At 42.9% G+C, this 18162-nt stretch overlaps 1 protein-coding gene across 3 annotated transcripts; it reads right to left on the reverse strand.

Annotated features, from left to right (window-relative positions):
* Window positions 1-372: 372 nt before the first annotated feature.
* ranbp2 (RAN binding protein 2) lies at window positions 373-18160 on the reverse strand. 3 transcript variants are annotated; one of them, XM_057025222.1, is made up of 30 exons: window positions 17947-18160; window positions 17170-17237; window positions 16617-16728; window positions 16313-16465; window positions 15885-16115; window positions 14911-15053; window positions 14562-14757; window positions 14311-14451; window positions 14022-14181; window positions 13729-13910; window positions 13403-13602; window positions 13071-13194; window positions 12711-12872; window positions 12428-12565; window positions 12195-12326; window positions 11421-11642; window positions 11247-11330; window positions 10798-10939; window positions 10496-10590; window positions 6008-10409; window positions 5606-5683; window positions 4670-4843; window positions 4225-4311; window positions 3878-4047; window positions 3389-3605; window positions 2441-2530; window positions 2216-2364; window positions 1851-2124; window positions 1364-1719; window positions 373-1258 (listed from the first exon to the last, which is right to left on the reverse strand). In XM_057025222.1, exons 1-30 carry the CDS (start codon window positions 18097-18099, stop codon window positions 953-955), a joined length of 9141 nt encoding a protein of 3046 aa, XP_056881202.1. In that variant the 5' UTR covers window positions 18100-18160; the 3' UTR covers window positions 373-952. The 3 variants fall into 3 exon arrangements, with proteins under 3 accessions (XP_056881202.1, XP_056881209.1, XP_056881219.1); XM_057025229.1 differs by having other exon boundaries at window positions 3389-3581; window positions 17947-18147; XM_057025239.1 differs by lacking the exon at window positions 5606-5683 and having other exon boundaries at window positions 17947-18147.
* Between the last annotated feature and the right edge of the window lie 2 nt (window positions 18161-18162).

Consider the following 18162-nt stretch of genomic DNA (forward strand, 5'->3'; position numbering starts at 1 on the left):
TTTCTCTTCTAAGGATCATTCTCTCTCTACCCCAGATCACCAAGCAATCACTTTATAGGTTAGATAACCCATTACATTATGTAACCTTACTACAGGTTTGTTACAACGTGGGGAAATAGAGTTTGTTGCTTCAATAGACACCTCTTCAAAAAAAGACATATATGGTTATGCAGAATTCCTCAGCGAGTATAAAAATAACTAGTGCAATATTAACTTTAACTTAAATTAGCAGCATTATCATATTTGGCTTTTAGGACTACAATTATACCCTTTGTCAAATCACACAAATGTGAAACTTTCAAGCACCTTTTCACCCATCTTCTGGAGTTATTGTCCAAGTGTTTTTTAAACATTTATCACAAGTCCAAGTCATTCCCTCCAAGTCAACTTTATTATATCAGCATTTTCTTCTAAAACAAGCATAATTTGTGCTGTGATAATCTCAGTATATGATGATCATCTTCTAGACGATGGCAGCTATCGATAGCGAGACAACATTAAAGGTATCAGCATGAATCCAATAATCTGCTAAAATCTGTGAATGTGATGGGATGCCAGTGATCCATAGGGTGACGGTGCAAGTGAACAGAAAAGGCTGCAATTAAAAGCAAACATTCAAACGTTCGGGCCTTTTATAATTAAGACCATTTTAAGTAAAAAATGAGATGCACAATTGTAACGGAGAGAACCAGCACATTGAAACACAACATAATGCAAGCCAAAACAGACATAGAAAAACCTCATATAATTATTAACAAATGCCTGGAACTGATCGACAGATGTAACAAAGATACATGGCCAAGTTCTGACCATTCCTGCTTCATCCCACATCTCAACTCCAATGTGTGGCGACAGTTTTAGAGAACACACTAATCCAGTTCATTGTGACAAACCAGTGACCGTCATACGATGAAGGTGATGGATAGTCCCGTCATCAATGGAAAAGCCAAAGCTAAAGCTGCCCACACTCGGTGATGACAAGCTTCTTGGAAGGTGCTCCTTCCTTGGTGCCCAGCTCTCCCATTTTCTGCACCACATCCATTCCATCCTGAACCCGTCCAAAGGCAACGTGTTTGAAGTCGAGGTGTTCGGCCTTCTTTAGGGTGATGAAGAACTGTGAGCTGTTGGTGTCCCGTCCGTGATTGGCCATAGAAAGAACACCCGGGCCTGTGTGCCTGACGTCGAAGTTCTCGTCTTCAAACTTGTTGCCATAGATGGATTTACCTCCTGAACCATCGCTTTTGGTGATGTCGCCGCCCTGCGAGGGAGACGGACGGGATGAGACACAGTGATGGTTCGGTCGCTTGAGAATTCTGGTCTGTGCTCGTTAAAAAAAAATAACGTGTCGAATGTGAAGCCTCACCTGACACATGAAGTCTGGTATCACCCTGTGGAAGATGGAGTTCTTAAATCCAAAACCTCTCTCCCCGGTACAGAGAACCCTGAAGTTCTCAGCAGTCTTGGGGACGATATGCGAGAACAGCTCAATGGTGACGATCCCAAGCGGTTCATCGTTGGCTGCCACTTTGAGGAACACCCGTGGGTTCGTGTCTCTGGAGTGCTCCTGGATTCTGGACATCTGATGTGCGGAGGCACTCGTAGAATCGCCATCGGTGAGGTCCATGTTCTTCTGACATCCACAGAAGGCTTTCTTGAAGGATTCAGCGATCTCTGCGGTTTTAAATTTAGCCGCAAGCTGCTCGACAACACCGTTGCCCTCTGGTGTAAAAAAAAAAAAAAAAATAGGAATGAAAATATAAATCGTGACAGCAACAGGAATTCATTTTTAAGCAGAACCCTTCACATTTCAAAGTGCAGTTTAAAAGAATTTACATTATTAGCCCGTTTACCTGCGTAGTCGGTGGCGGTCCAGATGAGCGCGTTGGCCGAGGCGCTCATGGGTTGGAGTTCCATCCGCCTTGTGATGACGTGATTGGCACAAACTCTCAGCACCTGCTCTCTTCTCATCAGGATGCGGTAGGAATGTTTGGTTGGGTGAAAGAGGATCTTGATGTCACCGGTGCCGCGCTCCTTCCATTGGTCGAGGGTCCGGTCCCAACGATAGAGCTTGGCGCGTTCTTTGAAAAGGATTTCCTCGTCCTCCTCTCCGGACTTTGTCTCCACCTGGGAGACAAAATGAGACACGCGTCTTTTTCGAACTCCAAATGACTTAAGAGTCCACCAATATAAGTTGCCCTCAAGATTGTAATTGTACCTCTGGTAATGAAACTATTGGCTCAAAGTGAATGTCCAGATCATTAGGCGCCTCCTCATCGTCACTTTCCTCATCATTGTTTTTAGGAGCTGGAGGTGCTGCTGTCCCAAACAACGTCGCTCCAGCGTTATCCCATGTGAAGTTGGGGTCTTCATAAAGGAGAAACATTAAGAAAATATATCTAAAGAGTAAAAAACACTACTCAAATGTAAAATGATAGCCAACCTTTAGATCCAAATGCAAATCCTTCAGTGTTTTGGGCCAGGTCAGCAAAAGAAAAGCCCTGCAGTGAGCTGAAACCGAAGCCGGACGAGCCTGTGATGGAAGAAATAACTTATTTTTCTCATACAGAACTGGTGGTCTTTTAGTCCACTTGTTTTAGTCTGCAACATTCATGTGTGTGAAGATGTTCACACATAAAACTATCTAGACAACTGGTGTTGAGACCCAGTCCTGGCGGGCCACAGATCACCAGCTTTTCCATCCTTCCAGGCAGGAAAAATGCTGTCAACAAGGAAAAGTGGGATCCCAGATAAGACCTTTGTCTACTAGGTAGGACAGAAATCCTGGGTGGTTTGCAGCCTTCCAGGAGTGGGTCTGGACTCCTGTGTCATACCATAGTGCTTAGAACAGAAGTGTGTGTGTCTGTGTGTGATACGGCCATGCGTCACCTGTGTGAATCAACAAGTATGGATATTAATAAAAAGGCCCAACCCAGAGAAGACTAGACAGTCCAGTCCAGTGACTGCATCATAAGCTCTGTCCCTCCTGTTTCAGTGAGTCATTTGATTCCATCATGGCTTTAACATGTTACACACAGACCTCAACTCCCTCTATAATGTTACCTCATCTTTGCTGTACGCAGACAATATTTCCCCTCAATCTTTCACAGGCATTTCTTTTTTCATAATGCTCTTGGAGTCACTAACCTAAGATTGGAAAAAGCCCATAAAAAGGCTAAGGCTTTATATTTTTCATATACACTCATAGGTGTATATATGCATGTGATTGTATATACTTTTTTCTCTCCCGCCCAATAAAGATATACATTTTTTATTGTATTATAAAAGCAGACCCAGTATTACTTTGTTAGATATAAATGGTCCACAGAGCTAAATTTAGAAGGACCCTTGTGAAAATGTGAAAATATTGCAGTGTATTACGGGTGTTTACCCTGAGTGGCTGCAGCAGCAGAGGAAGATGACAGGGTCTCTATGGTGGATTCTGCCTCTGGGCTCTTCTTATTTGACAAATCAACAGGTGAGCTGCTGCCTTTGGCTTCACTCTGAGTCACAGCTGGCTGATCTGAGGTCTGCTGCTCCGGTGTGGCTGCTGCTGCTGCTGCTGCAGTACTGCTGGTGGACGGCTGCATTACAACACCTCTGATTAACTGGGGCAATAAACAAAACACAAACCTTTATTTGGATTTACTTTTCTTACATACCAATACTAACAAATTAAAGCTACCGTAGTCAAGTGTATGCTTGAATGATAGATCGGGTGAAAATGCAGAAACACGTTTCATGAAATGGGGAGTGTGGACGTGTTTCTGCATTTTCACCCCTGATCTATCACACTTTTTGGTGGCACCCTTAATTTTTTTGAAGTATAAATTTGAAGCGGACTGCACATTCTTTCCTGGCTAATCCCTCTGTCTGTTACCAGCTCTTGTTGCGCTTTGCGGACTTCCGTTTCAAAATCTGCCTTGTCGTCAGTGTCGCCGTCTGTGGTGCTCAGGCCACAGAAGAAGGTGGGTGGAAGCTGAAAACTTTTGGCTCTCTGCTCCTCCTCTGCGGTGGGCTTCTTCTCCCACACCACCTGACAGTCTGAATCTGCACCGCAAACACAAACGTTTACAGAATAAATGGAGACTGCGGGGAGTGACTGCGTACGACTGGCACAAGGTTTACGCTGACTTCATCATGAATCTATTTGTACATGAATGAAAACAAATATCAGGACAAGTAACATTAAAAGGTGTGAGAAAACAAGCAGAATAACCAACATACCATCACTAAAAGATGGAGATTTTTTCTCAGGTGTGTCAGGGTACAGCTTTCCATTCAAGGCCTTGACTGCCGACTCGAAATCCTCATCTGAGATATCACACAGGAGCATTAATATCAGTGTGCTTTAAGTCTATTAACTTTCAGCCTTACATTTTCTTTTGAATCAGGGAAGATTATGTTGCGACTTAGAAAAAACAGGAATCAAATGTTAATGGCTGTCATTTTAAAAAGAAATGAAAAGCAAAGGAGCAATATGGATGGCACTGTTTAATATAGCAACAACATCCCATTTTAAATAAATGATTTAGACTAAGTTGTGTGAAACAGCAGCGAGATCTGAACACAGCCTAAGGTCAATGGATGCTCTTGGATGGGAAATCACCATTTTCCTCAGTTGCTGCTTATATAATGAAGCAATTATGACCTTAAAATTTCTCCCTCTCACCGTCAGTTTCACCCTGGCTGGTGTAACCCAGTTCATTCTGATAACAAAAGAAGGTTGGAGGCAGCAGCAGCTCCTTGGCTAATGCTGCCTGTTCAGCAGTCGGTTCCCTGACAAACACGATCTCCACATCAGAGTCCTCATCCACACACTCGCTGGCCGATCCCGTCGGAGTCACTGCGACACAGCAGATGGATAAAAGGACAAGTCAGATTGTTTAGAAGCAGAAATTCACCTGCATTAATCTGCCGTTAAACTCTCCACACACAAAGGTCATGCAGAACAACCATGCCTTTGGTTTACAAATGTGTGTAAGTTTATTTCAGTATGTGTCAACCTTTTCTACTTTTCTTTTTGGTATAGTTGCATATTACATAGCAAAAGCACAAGAACTTTCAGCTGATGCTGAGGTGCGCCTCATTGATGGAAGATGAGAAATGGAATTATATTTCATGCTGTTGCTACACATCCTGGACTAAAAATGGCCCATGTGAAGCCTGCGCAGTTCATTTCTGTCTGAGAGATCTCTGTCCAAGGAATCTTCTCAGCTCACTTTTCAGGAGGTCACTTTTACTGATATCTCCTCTGTTGCCATGTAATATTTGGTCTTTTATCTTTAAGCATCATGGCAACCACTTTTGTAATAAAAAAGAACTGCTGTATTAGTCTAGGTCCAGACATGAAGTACAATTTCCTTACCACAATATGCAAAAACTATTTACAACACTGTAGTTTGATTATATAAATAGGAAACAGTTATTACAATGAGTAAACTTCTTAGTATGATTAAAATAGTTTCTGCATAAACTGAACGTGCAACACATGAGCCCACGAGTTGGTTTTTTTCCCCCACTCCGTGCATCAAGGTTATTTCTGTCTAGTGGTTAGAGCCAGGTGACAGTTGATAAGTGTTATTCCACACTGCAGTGATTAGAGTACCTGGGGGTTCAAACTGGGTGGTTGACGTGCTGGTCCAAAAAGCCATTGGGTTATCTTTGAAAAGCCTAAAGTCCAACCCTTAAAGATGATGGGTTGTTGGGTGAAAAGAAACTAATTGTGAAGATGGGAATTGAAGAAAACAAGACCTAAAGTCTTAAAAGAGGATTTCTCTTTGTTGATATCTGGAGATATACAACAAATATACTGTATGTAGGATATATCACAGAAGGTAAATTGGGGAAGGCCTAGAAAACCTGAAAATGATTTCAGATACCAAAACAATGTTGGAGGAATAAAGTGCAGATTAAAGAAGACAATTAAGTAAATTTTAATGAGCAAAATCAGTCGTGACATTAATTGAAATCGCCCAAAACCTGAAACATGCGCTTGCACTTGCTTTACCTTTCTCTGGGATCTTGAATGCAGGTGCTGCAGATGGAGGTGGGCCAGAATCGTTGGTCTTCTCTACAGATGCAGATGTCTCGGTGTCAGACTGAGGCTTAGGAGAACCAAAAAACCTATGAAGACTATCGGTCCCAAAGACAAACTTGGGAGGTGAAACCACAGTCTTTGAGCCTGGACCAGGAGACACAGCTGCACACAGTGTATTTTCAGGGGGAAGCTCTGTACTTTCTTTCGTGGTCTCCTCTAGAACAGCAATGGCTTCTTTTCCACACACAGGTGTTGCAGTAGGTGTGGACTGTATGGTCCCACCTTCTTGTGTGGTGACCCTTGCTGCTACCGGGCTCATAAGTTCTTTATTTTCTTGTGCAATCTTGCTCTCTTCAAATATCTGTTTGAAGGTGTTTGCAGTCTCCTGCAGCTTGAATCTAACAGCCAGTTGCTCGATTTTTCCCTCTTCAACTCCAGCAAAGTCCATGGCGCTCCAGACCCAAGCCTTTTCTGCACCCTTCATTGGTTCCAGTTTCATGGCTGACGTGACCCAGTGGTTAGCACAGATTTTCAGAACCTGGTCTCTCCTCATTAACAATCTCACGCGTTTAGTTTCATAATTCTGCAAGATCTTGAGGTCTCCAATGCCTCTTTCCTTCCACTGAGCTGCTTCCTTATCGTAGCGATAGAGTTTGGCCCTGTGGCTGAAAACCACCTGCTCATTCTCCTCTCCAGTTGAAATCTCCACCAGGTCGGGCAAAGGGACGACCGGTTCAAAATACTGCCCATCCCGCTCCTCCTCCTGTGTGGCGTCCTGCTCGTCATCTGTGCCCACAGAGGCTCTGCTCTGGTTAAGCTCAGTGGGAGACTTTGAGGGACTAATGCCTGGCTGGAAGCTGAAGCTGAAGCCCCCAGTGGATTCTCCAAAACGGAAAAGGTTCTTTCTCAGGGGGCTGCTGGCGAGAGGAGAGGCGTAGATTGAAGAGTCTGCTGTATCGTCCAAAGCTTCTTTTCTTAGGTCATAATTGTCCCACTCCAGGGTGGGGCCTGTGGTTTCACCTTGAGCCTTGACAAGGCTTGGAGCACTGATGGATGCATCAACGTCTTCTTGACTGTCGTCATCTTTGATTTTTGTTTTGTCATCTGTTAAAAAGAATTTGAGGTCTTTTAAACCCGACTTCATTTCTTCTGCTTTCTGAATGAGGTGCGCTGTTCTGCCTGAGTCAATAAGCTTGTGGGGGGTCTGGAGGGGGATGTCCAACAGAAGCTTTTGACATTCTTCAAACTTCAGCTTAAATTCCTCAGCCACCTCTGGACTTTTGAACTTAGCAGCCAGCTGTTCAAGCTTGGCGTCTCCATCGGAAAAGTCATTTGCCATCCACATCCAGGCTCTGTCTGAACCTGCCAGGGGCTTCAGGTTCATGGTGGTGGTGATCCAATGGTTGGCGCACACCTTCAGAACCTGTTCCCTTCTCATGAGAACTCTTAACCTTCCATTAGTTGGGTTCTTTAGGATTTTCAGGATACCCACGCCGCGCTCTTTCCACTGACTGACACTGGAATCAAATCTAAATAGTTTGACTCGCTGAGAATAAAGAACCTCTTCATCTTCCTCCCCAGTCACCAGGTCCACTTTATCGGGCATTTGAACCACTGGTTCAAACTGAATATCATCGTGTTCCTCTGTTTTATACATTCCGTCATCCTCCAGCTCATTTGAACCATCCGTCTTGCTGGGGGTTGCTGGTAATGACGAGAACAACTGATCACCGGCTCCAGAGAATCCTTTGAAATTGGGGGTTTTCTGGCCAAATTGAAACTCTCCAGAAGACTTCGCCAAGTCCGCAAAGCTGAACGCACTACTTTTACCAGAAATTAATGGATTTTGATCCTGTTCCAGTTGTCCCAATGAAGGTGTTGCCACATTTTCATTCTCCTTGTGTTTGTCAGCTATGCTTTTCAGAAAGCTGGAGGCTGAGCCAGACTCGGGTGTTTGATTATCTGCAGAAGAGGTTTCCTTCACAGGATCCTGCAAACCAAATTTGAAGCCACCAGCTGAGTTGGTCAGAGAAAAAGAGAAGGTTGAAGAGCTTGGGGTACTGGACCCAGACTGAGGAGCTTCAAACTTGAAAGATGGAGCTGAGGTTTTATCACTGTTCTGATGAAACTGAAATGCTTGACTGGTTTCAAAAGGCATTGAAAATCCAGTTTCAGCCACTTGACTGGACGAGTTCTTGGAGCCAAATGTAAAGTTAAAAGTGGAGGCTGTTGGAGCATTTCCAACTGTGTCCTTAGCTTTGGGATTTGGTGTCTGACAGGCTATACATTTATCTGCAGAAGGAATGTTTCTCACCAGACAGATGTCGCAGTCCCATTCTCCATCCTTCATTGCAAACATTGTTTCTAAAGAGGAACCCTGATGCAGAGCCTGGCATGCGATGCAGACAGAAGCCGATGCTTTATTTCTGACCAAGCAGATATTACAGTCCCACATTCCATCCTCTTTTGAAAGCTGAGCTCCGAATCCCGCTGCTGCTGGCGTGTGTGACGGCACTACAGCCCCCTCTGATGACTTTGCAGCTGGGTTAGGGGACTGGCAGGCAACACATTTGTTGGCAGAAGCTTCATTTCTTACTTCGCAAACATCACAATCCCACTGTCCTGGTTTCTTGGTGAACTGGGCGCCGAACATATCGCTAACGGTAGATAGGGAAGGTTGTGCTGCAGGTGCAGGAGCAACTGGTGCTGTTGATTTTGGGGCATCTTTAAGAGCTTTACAAGAAACACAAATGTCTGCAGAGGCCTCGTTTCTCTTTGCACAGGAGTTACAGTCCCAATGCTCTGTTTTTTTCCCAAACTGAGATATAAACCCTGAACCAAATCCAATGCTCACTGGGTCTAAAGGCTTTGTGGTGCCAAACGTAAAGGTGGCTGGTATAGATGCTCCAAAAGCACTAAAACCAGATAAAGTGGAGGCTGAACTAATGGGATTTGATGAATCGATGCCAAATTTGAAAGTAAAAGGACTTGCCTTGGTGTCAGGAATGTCCTGCTTTTCTGGTTTGGACGAAGGATCGGGATTTGCCGTTTGACAAGCAACACATCGTTCATCTGTAGATTTATTTCTAACACAGCACACTGAACATTCCCATTCTCCTTCCTTAAGTGCAAATCGAGCTGCCAGAGATTCTGAAGCACTCAATGTTTCCTCTTTCTTCTCCTGAGGTTTGGCCTTTTCTGGGGACTGGAGCACAACTTTCTTTGCTTCTTCAAACTTGGCTTTGAAAAGTGATGCCTCATCAACTGTTTTGAAGCGAATGGCAAGCTGTTCAGTCTTGGGCTCTTCATCTGCGTAATCAAGGGCATTCCAGACCCAGGATTTGTCAGAGCTCGCATTTGGCTTCAGTAGCATATCAGAAGTGATGTAGTGGTTTGCACAAATCTTAAGGACCTGCTCCCTCCTCATCAACAGACGCACCTTCCCTTTAGTGCTGTGCTTCAAGATTTTAACATTGCCAATTCCCCGCTCTTTCCACTCTTTTGTCTCTGTATCAAATCGATACAGTTTTGCTCGGTTACAGAACATCTCCTCTTCCTCCTCCTCACCTGTTTTTACATCTACTTTATCAGGAAGAGGTACAATGGGTTCGAAGTGAGGACCATCCTCATCCTCCTCAACATGAGTATTGTCGTTGTCGCTTTCTGCTGTCTTTTCCTCTCCTGCTGGAGATTTTGGAATCCCAAAGGCTGGTTTTGAAACTTCCCCAAATTTGAATAGATTCTCTGTCTTTCCAAAGATATTTCCAGTGCCTGTGCTGCCAAAGGTGAAGATACCACTTTGGCTGGGCTGCTTTTCCTTCACTGCAGCTGAGTCCGTTTCAGTATCATTTTTAGCCGGAATGTCTGATGTAAGAAGATCGAGCAGGATTTCACTGTGCTTTGTCTGAGAAGCAGAGAAAGTGAAGTCGCCGTCATTGGACTTAAAGTTAGAATTGAATTTGAAAGCGGCTGAAGGTGTTGACTGGGCAACTACCCCTGCTCCAAATGTAGGCACTTTAGGGACTTCAGCAGGTGCCTGCTGGCTGAATGAGAGCTTTCCAAATTCCGCAGACTTCCCCTCCATACTTTTCGGGGGCTGGACAGGGACGACGGAGGGCTTGGTAAAGTAGCCAGGTTCAGGCAAGGGAGGGTTGGTGGATTGTTGGGCTACACCTTGTGCAAAATATTCCTCACTATATGGGGAAAGGAGACTTGTGGCTGGTGATTCAAAGCGAAGAGGAGCACCAAAAACGGGTTCTTGTGCAGGGTACATGCAGCCTGGAGCTGTCTGCAATGGAGGCGTGTGAGTAGGGGGCTGGTACGCATACATATGCTGCTGAGGAGGCATGCGGTTCATGCCATACATCGAACCCTTTTTAAAAAGGAGAAACAAAATTGCACATTACCTTAAATACACAAGTTGATTTGTGTGAGATTTATCAAATAGTGATAAATTACCTTGGTGGGGGTCACATTTGCTGCTGTGCGTAGGAGATACTGTGAATTATATGCTGGGGACTGGTTATAGTACACAGAAGGGCCTGTAGTGGCAACTACGGGAAAGAAAAACAAAACTAACTTTTGTTCATTTCACAATGTTGCAACAACAAAACTACAGAACTTAAGCATATTTCTATTGAGATCAAGTTTTGTTGTTGTTGAATCACATTATCGGCAGATTTACAAAATGATGACAACATCCAAAATATATGAAATTCATACGGCAAACACACCTTAAATGATGCGCAAACATCACTGACCTGTTAGAGGGGCTCCATGATAAGACTGGACAGGGTTAAACGTCTCCTGGAGACCTTCGGCCCCGTAACTATCCCCATACATCTTATGATGAGGGGAACCTGCATTCACTGAGGCGCTCTGTCTGAGATCATGGACCTCATTCTACGGGAAATAATAAATGCAACAAAGATGAAAAATTTAAATACATTTAAACCAACGATTTGTTTCTGCTTTAGACAAAGCAAAATAGACACGTCTCATTGGTATAAATGTGCTTTTCTTAAATGTCTTTGTGGCATTTGGTTTGAGCTCTGGCATTATGCAGTGGACAATAAAGTCTTTTGAATCTTGAAATCATCAGATCCACCACAAATACTGATACTTGAGATGTACTCATATGCGGTCTGAAAAAAAGGTATCAAACATCCATAAATATATACTATAGTACATCTATATCATCTATTCTAACCTTAAGGGCTTCCACTTGCTGACACAGCATCTGGAGGAGGCTTTTCTGGTCTTCCACCCAATGAGGTGGTGTCTTTGGAGGAATCTGAATGAAAAGCAAAGAAATCATAAAAATGGCCTTTTTTCTTGTCTCAATGTTTTATTTAAATGGGAAAAAATGATGGCACGGACTTACCAGATGTCTCTTAGTTGGAGAAACTATGCTCTTGTTGGGAGAGGGAGTGGAAAACTTCAAGTGAGATATTGCTGTCGAGGTTTCAGTGGGATGAGCAGGGCTGGAGTGGGCTGGTCCTTTTTGGCCCTCATCATCCTGTTCATCTATGGTTCCTCCACTCTCAAACAGCTGCTGGTTCACATCGCTCAGAAGATCCTCAATTTCCTCCATGGAAATAGGAATCTGTACCACAAAAGGAAACAATGGTTATAACAGTTAACAAATGATGTCAACCGCAATGCATAATTACCAAAACTCCTTCAAGAACCAGATTTGCGAGGATCCAATGGTGAGTTTTGTCATTATTGTCACTCAATTTTGAATGTTTTGATGGAAGAGAGCGTTGCTCGCAAACCACACACCAGGGAAGCTAAGACTGGTTCACTACATAACCTTCTGACTTTACCGTATGTGTTTGTTACCTAGTATCTCAACCAGAAAGCCAGCTTTATTAATCTGCCAAAAAGATGTATATTGCCACCTGGTGTTAGCCAAATTTCTCCATTGCACATAAACCAGGACAAGGAACAGATGCACACAAGAAGTCAAAGTCCAATTCTGAGCACAGCCCATTTAAGAGGGGCATGTAAACGCACTGAGTGAGCACAATTAACAATACTCAGTTGCTCAGAGCTGGTGGGAAACCAAGTAGCTAATGTTGCAAGCAGCAAATAAGACACAAAATCTTCTTAGCCTGTTTAGTTAGTTTGCTAAGACATAAAAAAAGGAACCTGCCTTGTCAATATCATCTGCATTGGCGTGATGCATCTTCAACAAATAGGTCTGGAACTTTCTCAACAGTGTGACGCGTCTGTCCTGGGTTTCCTCCCTACCATTACCTGCCTCCTCTGACAGGCGTTGGTAGATCTGCCAAGAAAAAGCACATTTTGTTCAAGTCATTACAAAGTGCTGTCAAACATTTGTAAATGAAAGGCCATGGAGAGGGGATAAAAGCACACTGAAAATACCTGATCCAAATGCCGGACTGATGACATGGTATTGACAGTTTCCAAGGTAGCAATGGCCTCTTCTGTCTTGCCTTCTATGTCAAGGAGGGTTGCGTAAGCTACTTTGGCTTCTTCTTCATAACCTTTGACAGCAGAAATCTGGCACAGAATAAGCAGAATTATCAGCACTTTAAATAGATCCTTAATTAATATCCATGTTTTTAATAAACTCGGTGAAACCCAAGTATAAACAGGAATTCAATTCCAAATTCTTTTTAGAGATTCAACCTGTGAGAGTAATAACCTGAATATCTTTGGATGGAAAGTGTATAAAAAGAGGGTCTAGAGGTTCTGGTATCCCGCGTCTGTTTTTGATCCTTTCCAACAGTGGATGCACGACTTCCCAGTAGTGCACACTGCGGCCGATGTACTCCTTCTGGTCATAGTACGAGTTCACTCCATCACCCTGAGTTATTGGACACAGAAAGAGCAGAACATCAAGCAAAGAAGACACTGAAGCCTCCATATTTACGGTGGTTTCCACTGCATTATGAAGACAGAACGCTTTAAAAAGTTGATAGTTGGACTGAAATTCTCTTTTCAGGCTTTGACAAGGACGTGGAATTACCGTAGAATAAATAAATATTGCAAGAAATGTGTGTACCATTTGGCTTAAACTCTGCGCCCAATGGATGAGCATTGCTGGTTGAAGTCCATGTTTCTCTCCACCTCGTAGAGTGTTTAACCCGTGCTGCACAATCATCCGCAGTTTGGCTGATGTTCCAGAACTACAAAGGAGAATAGGAGATTCAAAAACATGGCGACACAACGTTTTTTCAGCATTAAGTAGTAATAATAAAGTTCAACACGTTTTTAGTCTTTAGAAAAATTAGCAGGACTAGGAATATTAAAATATATCAAAGTACCCCAAAGTTCATAACATCTTTTACATATATGCTGGATGTTTTTTAAACTTTGTGACATTGGTTAACTCACACTGCTTGTCCGTGAATGAGGCTGTAAATGGCATTCCACCATTCTCTCTGTCTCTCAGTGGTCAAGAGGCGAAGCAGTGGGACAGGGAGGCAGCGTGGTTGGTACAGCTGCTGCTGCTGTTGCTCGTTCATTCCACCGCTGATCTTCGCAGTCTCCTGGAGTTGACAGTGGCAACAAAACACGACGCCATACAAGAAAACCTGGATTGAAACAAAGAAAGAAACACTATGATTTTAAGGAAAAAATGAAGGAATAATGAAAGAGATATTTGCAAAATTTACATATGAAGTTAGAACAAATAAGTGGCTCTACAGACTTCCTTGTACCTCCAAATCCAGCAAACAAATGGACTCTGGTGCACTGCTGTCTAGTTTTGAGGTTTCCAGATTGTGCAGAGGAAAGAGCTGCTTCAACCAACGGCGCATTTCTGGTCTTTGACTACGGAGGGTCCACTGTAACCCCAGCCAGGTGAGATGTTGCAGGTCACCTCCATGCAGCAGGATAGAGCCTGAAGAACATGAGAAAATGTAAAACCCCTTTTCCTTCTTCTCCCAATATCATTTTGGTAAACAGGAAATTGTTTATATGTTCTACTCATGGGGGGGGTTCTGCATCATACCACTATCACAGTTGGCCAGGTGAAGGAGATCTGGAGTCACGGCATTAATCACATGAATGTCATCATTGGCAATAAAGGAAGATGCAGTGGAGGCATGTGGTCCATATAGGAGTTCAAAAAGAGAGTCCTGACCACTACGATTTCCAACTGCCTCCACCACCTGCGCACAGAAGACAAAGCAAAGGAATTTGCATCTCTCCAGGTTGCAACATACAGAAAAACCCAATCAATGAATACATTATCACTGACAAAACCTATTTTTAAACAGTGTCAGAAGACACGAACAGACCTCTCTGATCAGGGTGGTTGCATTAGTGCTCAGACTGAACAACATGTGGCCAGCCTGGCTTTGTCGGTCATTAGCCAGCAGCTCCAGAAGCTGTAGGCATGACTGGTCTCTTTTGGTCATTTTAGATTTTGGTCTTTGGACCTGGTGGAAAAAGACAAAACACTCAATATAATCTGTGTGGATGTTTTCTACAGCTTACAGCCCCTGGTTTTGCCTTATATCCATCACTGGAAGGTGCTGTGTGTCAATACCTGGTATGCCAGCAGGTAGCATAGTGCCGCCAGATCAGAGACAAACCTCCAGGTCTGTTGGCGGTCCTGAGCAAGCTTCAAAAGCAGTGTGCCAGCGTGCAGGTAGAGGTGACCTCTCATCTCCATGAACATCTCAAACAGGTCGTCTGTGTACCGGCCAGCAACGCGGCTCAGAGTGTGCATGGATTCATCAAAACTAAAAACAAAAACAAAACATGATCAGGTGATGTGTCATCTGTGCTGATCTGGATAAATATAGCAGGGTAATGCTGCAAAACCAAAACCTAGCATAGAATACTGACCTCAATGTTCAATCATTTTATGTATTGTTGTTCAATGCACAGCCTACCTTTTAAGGGCATCGAGGCTTGGCTGCATGCTGCTGTCAGACAGTGTGAGTCTCAGGAGGCTGCAGTGGGCCAACAACAGTTCTCTCTGTAGAGGCCGACACATCTTCTCATCGCAAGAGACACTGGGCTGAGCGAGATACTCCTGCAACAAAGAGCATCCATTTTGCTATTTTAGGAGAGAGTGATATCACTGGTGTGTGTGTATATCTGTATGTATGTATATATGTAAATATATATACCGGTATATATATATATATATATACACACACACACACACACACACACAATTGGGCTGTCAACTAATTAAGATTTTAATTGCAATTAATGGTGAGCTTCTTTTAAGTTAATTGCTCTTTGCTTTAACTATCAGAAACTCACTGTACTGTCTTGTAGCAATATGGAACGACAGTATAAAAAAACATCCAAATGATTTTATTTTTATTCTAATTAATGCAAAATTCAAAGATGGGCAGACACATTTCAAAGTACGGTAAATATGTTTTTCTCTGGTTAATGAAGCAAAATGCTTTAAACTTTTGCAAAATACATCAGCATAATTCCACCTTAGAACGTCTTACAAACATAAAAATATAAAACCTTTTCTAGGTATAAGCTTCTACTCCACTATTTAAGACATGACCGACAGGTCGGAACGGCTCATTAGCTCTCTGCCACTTGTGACCCTGTGTGTGGGTATATTTTGGGCAGGTTCTCTCTCACCGTTGGACATAATCTCACGAGTGCCCCCCTTCTTTCCCTATCCACCCACATTAAAGTGATCATTCAATACCACAGAATCCACTGCTTATGTCACCTTATGTCAACAGCAATAAAGGAACCGATGTTGTTGCCTCTGCACTTGTTAGAAGACTTTAAAATATATCTGCATGCATGTTAATTTTGACAGCCGCAATACATACAAAAATACACTCAAACATTTGGTTTTAAATATCCTAGATTTTAGAGGTCTAACCTGCAGTGTGTGTAGCACCACGGTGTACCACTCCACACTGTGGCGCAGCATGCCCCTTTTCTCAGTAGCTAGGCAGTGTTTAACAGCTTCCTTCAGCCTTCCATCTTGATTGAACAGCTGCACCAGCTTCACGTTCACATGAGCATCAGCTGGTCTTGCTGTCAGTTCAGCTTGTAGGAGATCATATAGCTGGTTCCAACTCTGTTGGCCCTGACGACTTAACAAACGCTCCTGTGTAACGTTGCACAGATAAATAAAAACATCAGTGAATCACCAATTTCTGCATTAATACACGCAATCTTGAATACGTCAGGAAAGAAATCAGACAGATAATTTAGTGGTTAACTACCAGTTGAGAGCGGAAGGAGAAAATCTGTTTCAAATTTGTCTTAAATTCAGGTGTCATTTGAGAAGAACTGGAGGCTCACCTTCAGGTTGAAAACTGCAGGGTGTCCTGGATGCAGCTTGGCAGCTTTCTCCACCCAAAACGGTGCTGTGCTGTCACATTCCTGTTTACTGACCAGTAACTCAGCCACCTTCAGCACCAGGTCTTTCTGGGCTGGATTCAAGCCTACAGACCTCTGCAGATACACACAAAATGAAGTGATACATTTTCCTCCCTCAATAATTTGTATGTTTTATCAGTCATCATTATCCAACCACTTTCTCCTTAGAAAACCCCCATGCTATGTCTTTACATGATCTAAAATAGTCCCCATCCATGTTCCATACCTTGTAACATCCAACTGCCTTGTTGATTTCTCCTTCTCTTTCAAAGAGTTGTCCAAGGAATTTATGCGCTTTAGGATCCCTTACATAGATCTTAAGATGATCTAATACATATCTTGAAAGAAAAAAAATACTTGCTGTCAATATAAACCAATTTCTAAGAAGAAATAACAACCTTTTTCATATCGAGACATGGTTTAAACATTAAGACCTTAAACAGGCACAATTGCCTAAAAAGGTCTGTAATTATACAAAAGTGTTTTTTAATGAATACACATATGAATACAGCAGACTCTCCATGGCAGCATGAGTTTTACTGGCATATTGCACCAAAGGGTGTCAAAGAAAAGCGCTAGCAGCAACATCTTGAATCCAAAAGACAATATCCAAGATTTTCCATTTGGGAGCCAGGAAACAAGTAGGCAGCCGGTCGTTTGGAGCTTTATGAAGGTGACTAATGTGGAGAAGGTCCTGCTGTTCATTGCATGCATGTAGAAAACCTCTAGACAACCATCCCTTAGTGAAATCTGGACAGTGGGAAGATTCAAGAACTTACCGTTTTGCTAGTTCATATTCTTTTGTTTCGAAGTACAACTTCGCAAATAAAAAGCCTTTGACTGGCTTCTGTAAAAAGGAAAGGAATAAGAATGAACAAACCACCTTTTGCTTTATGATACAATACATTTAAATATTTTCTCACTTAGTACTCAAATGGGGACAAAATGATTTCCACACACAAATGACAAGAAAAGTTCTGAAGTGGTAAATCATAACTTTCTAAGTTTATAGATTTAAGATGTCTCACCTCTAATGACTTACTCTTGATGACAAAGTTTAATAACTTTAAAAGCATCTACAGTTAATGTTAATCTAAGGATTACATAAATTTAAGACATTTACATCAAAGTAGATGTCAGAAATTCTGAGCTACTTTACATCAAACGTTTACGTTGTTGATATTTGTGTGTAACGTTGCAGATATTTAGAATCGGTACTGGCTGTTTCGTGTGTCCAGTCGGAATGTTTAAACATAAATGACGTGGAGTCCCCCAAATTCATCCAAAAGTTGCCGCGCAAAACTTACACAGGAAGGGGTGGAAGCAGAATCCCCATGCCGGTCGGCAAACTCTAGCTTTAACGCTCTTAACTAAACATGCTTGATTCCTAGTCTTAATCATGGGTTTATACAAACAACCCTGACATACAAGGTGACCGATTAAGGATCAAGTAAGCGCAGTTGGAACCAAACCGCCTGTTGTGATACCGGACCGACTACGGAAAACATCTGAGTTTTGATGATAGCATGGGGCTAACAGGCGATAACGAAACTCACCTCTTTCAGTGAGGGATAGAAACTCTGTACTGACGAAACGTAGCGGTCCACTTCAACCTTACTCCGCCACATGTTTTCCAAATGCACAGTGTAACTATGGTGCGAGAAACGCCAAACTCCACTACATGTACCGAGAAAAAAATAAAGGACCATCTGCCTGAACTCTCACTGTAGTATGAAGCTTGTCTGACTGAGCCATCCTAATCATAACGTCCT

The sequence above is a fragment of the Takifugu flavidus genome, chromosome 1 (assembly GCF_003711565.1).
Source record: "Takifugu flavidus isolate HTHZ2018 chromosome 1, ASM371156v2, whole genome shotgun sequence".
Taxonomy (NCBI): Eukaryota; Metazoa; Chordata; class Actinopteri; order Tetraodontiformes; family Tetraodontidae; genus Takifugu; species Takifugu flavidus.

Coding starts and splice junctions, on each gene's coding strand:
- ranbp2 (XM_057025222.1), bottom strand. CDS start 18,099: ATGGTCCTTTATTTTTTTCTCGGTACATGTAGTGGAGTTTGGCGTTTC. Junction 10,940..11,246: donor AGCAAGTGGAAGCCCTTAAG/GTTAGAATAGAT, acceptor TATTTCCCGTAG/AATGAGGTCCATGATCTCAG. Junction 4,048..4,224: donor ATCTCCATCTTTTAGTGATG/GTATGTTGGTTA, acceptor TTTGCGGTGCAG/ATTCAGACTGTCAGGTGGTG.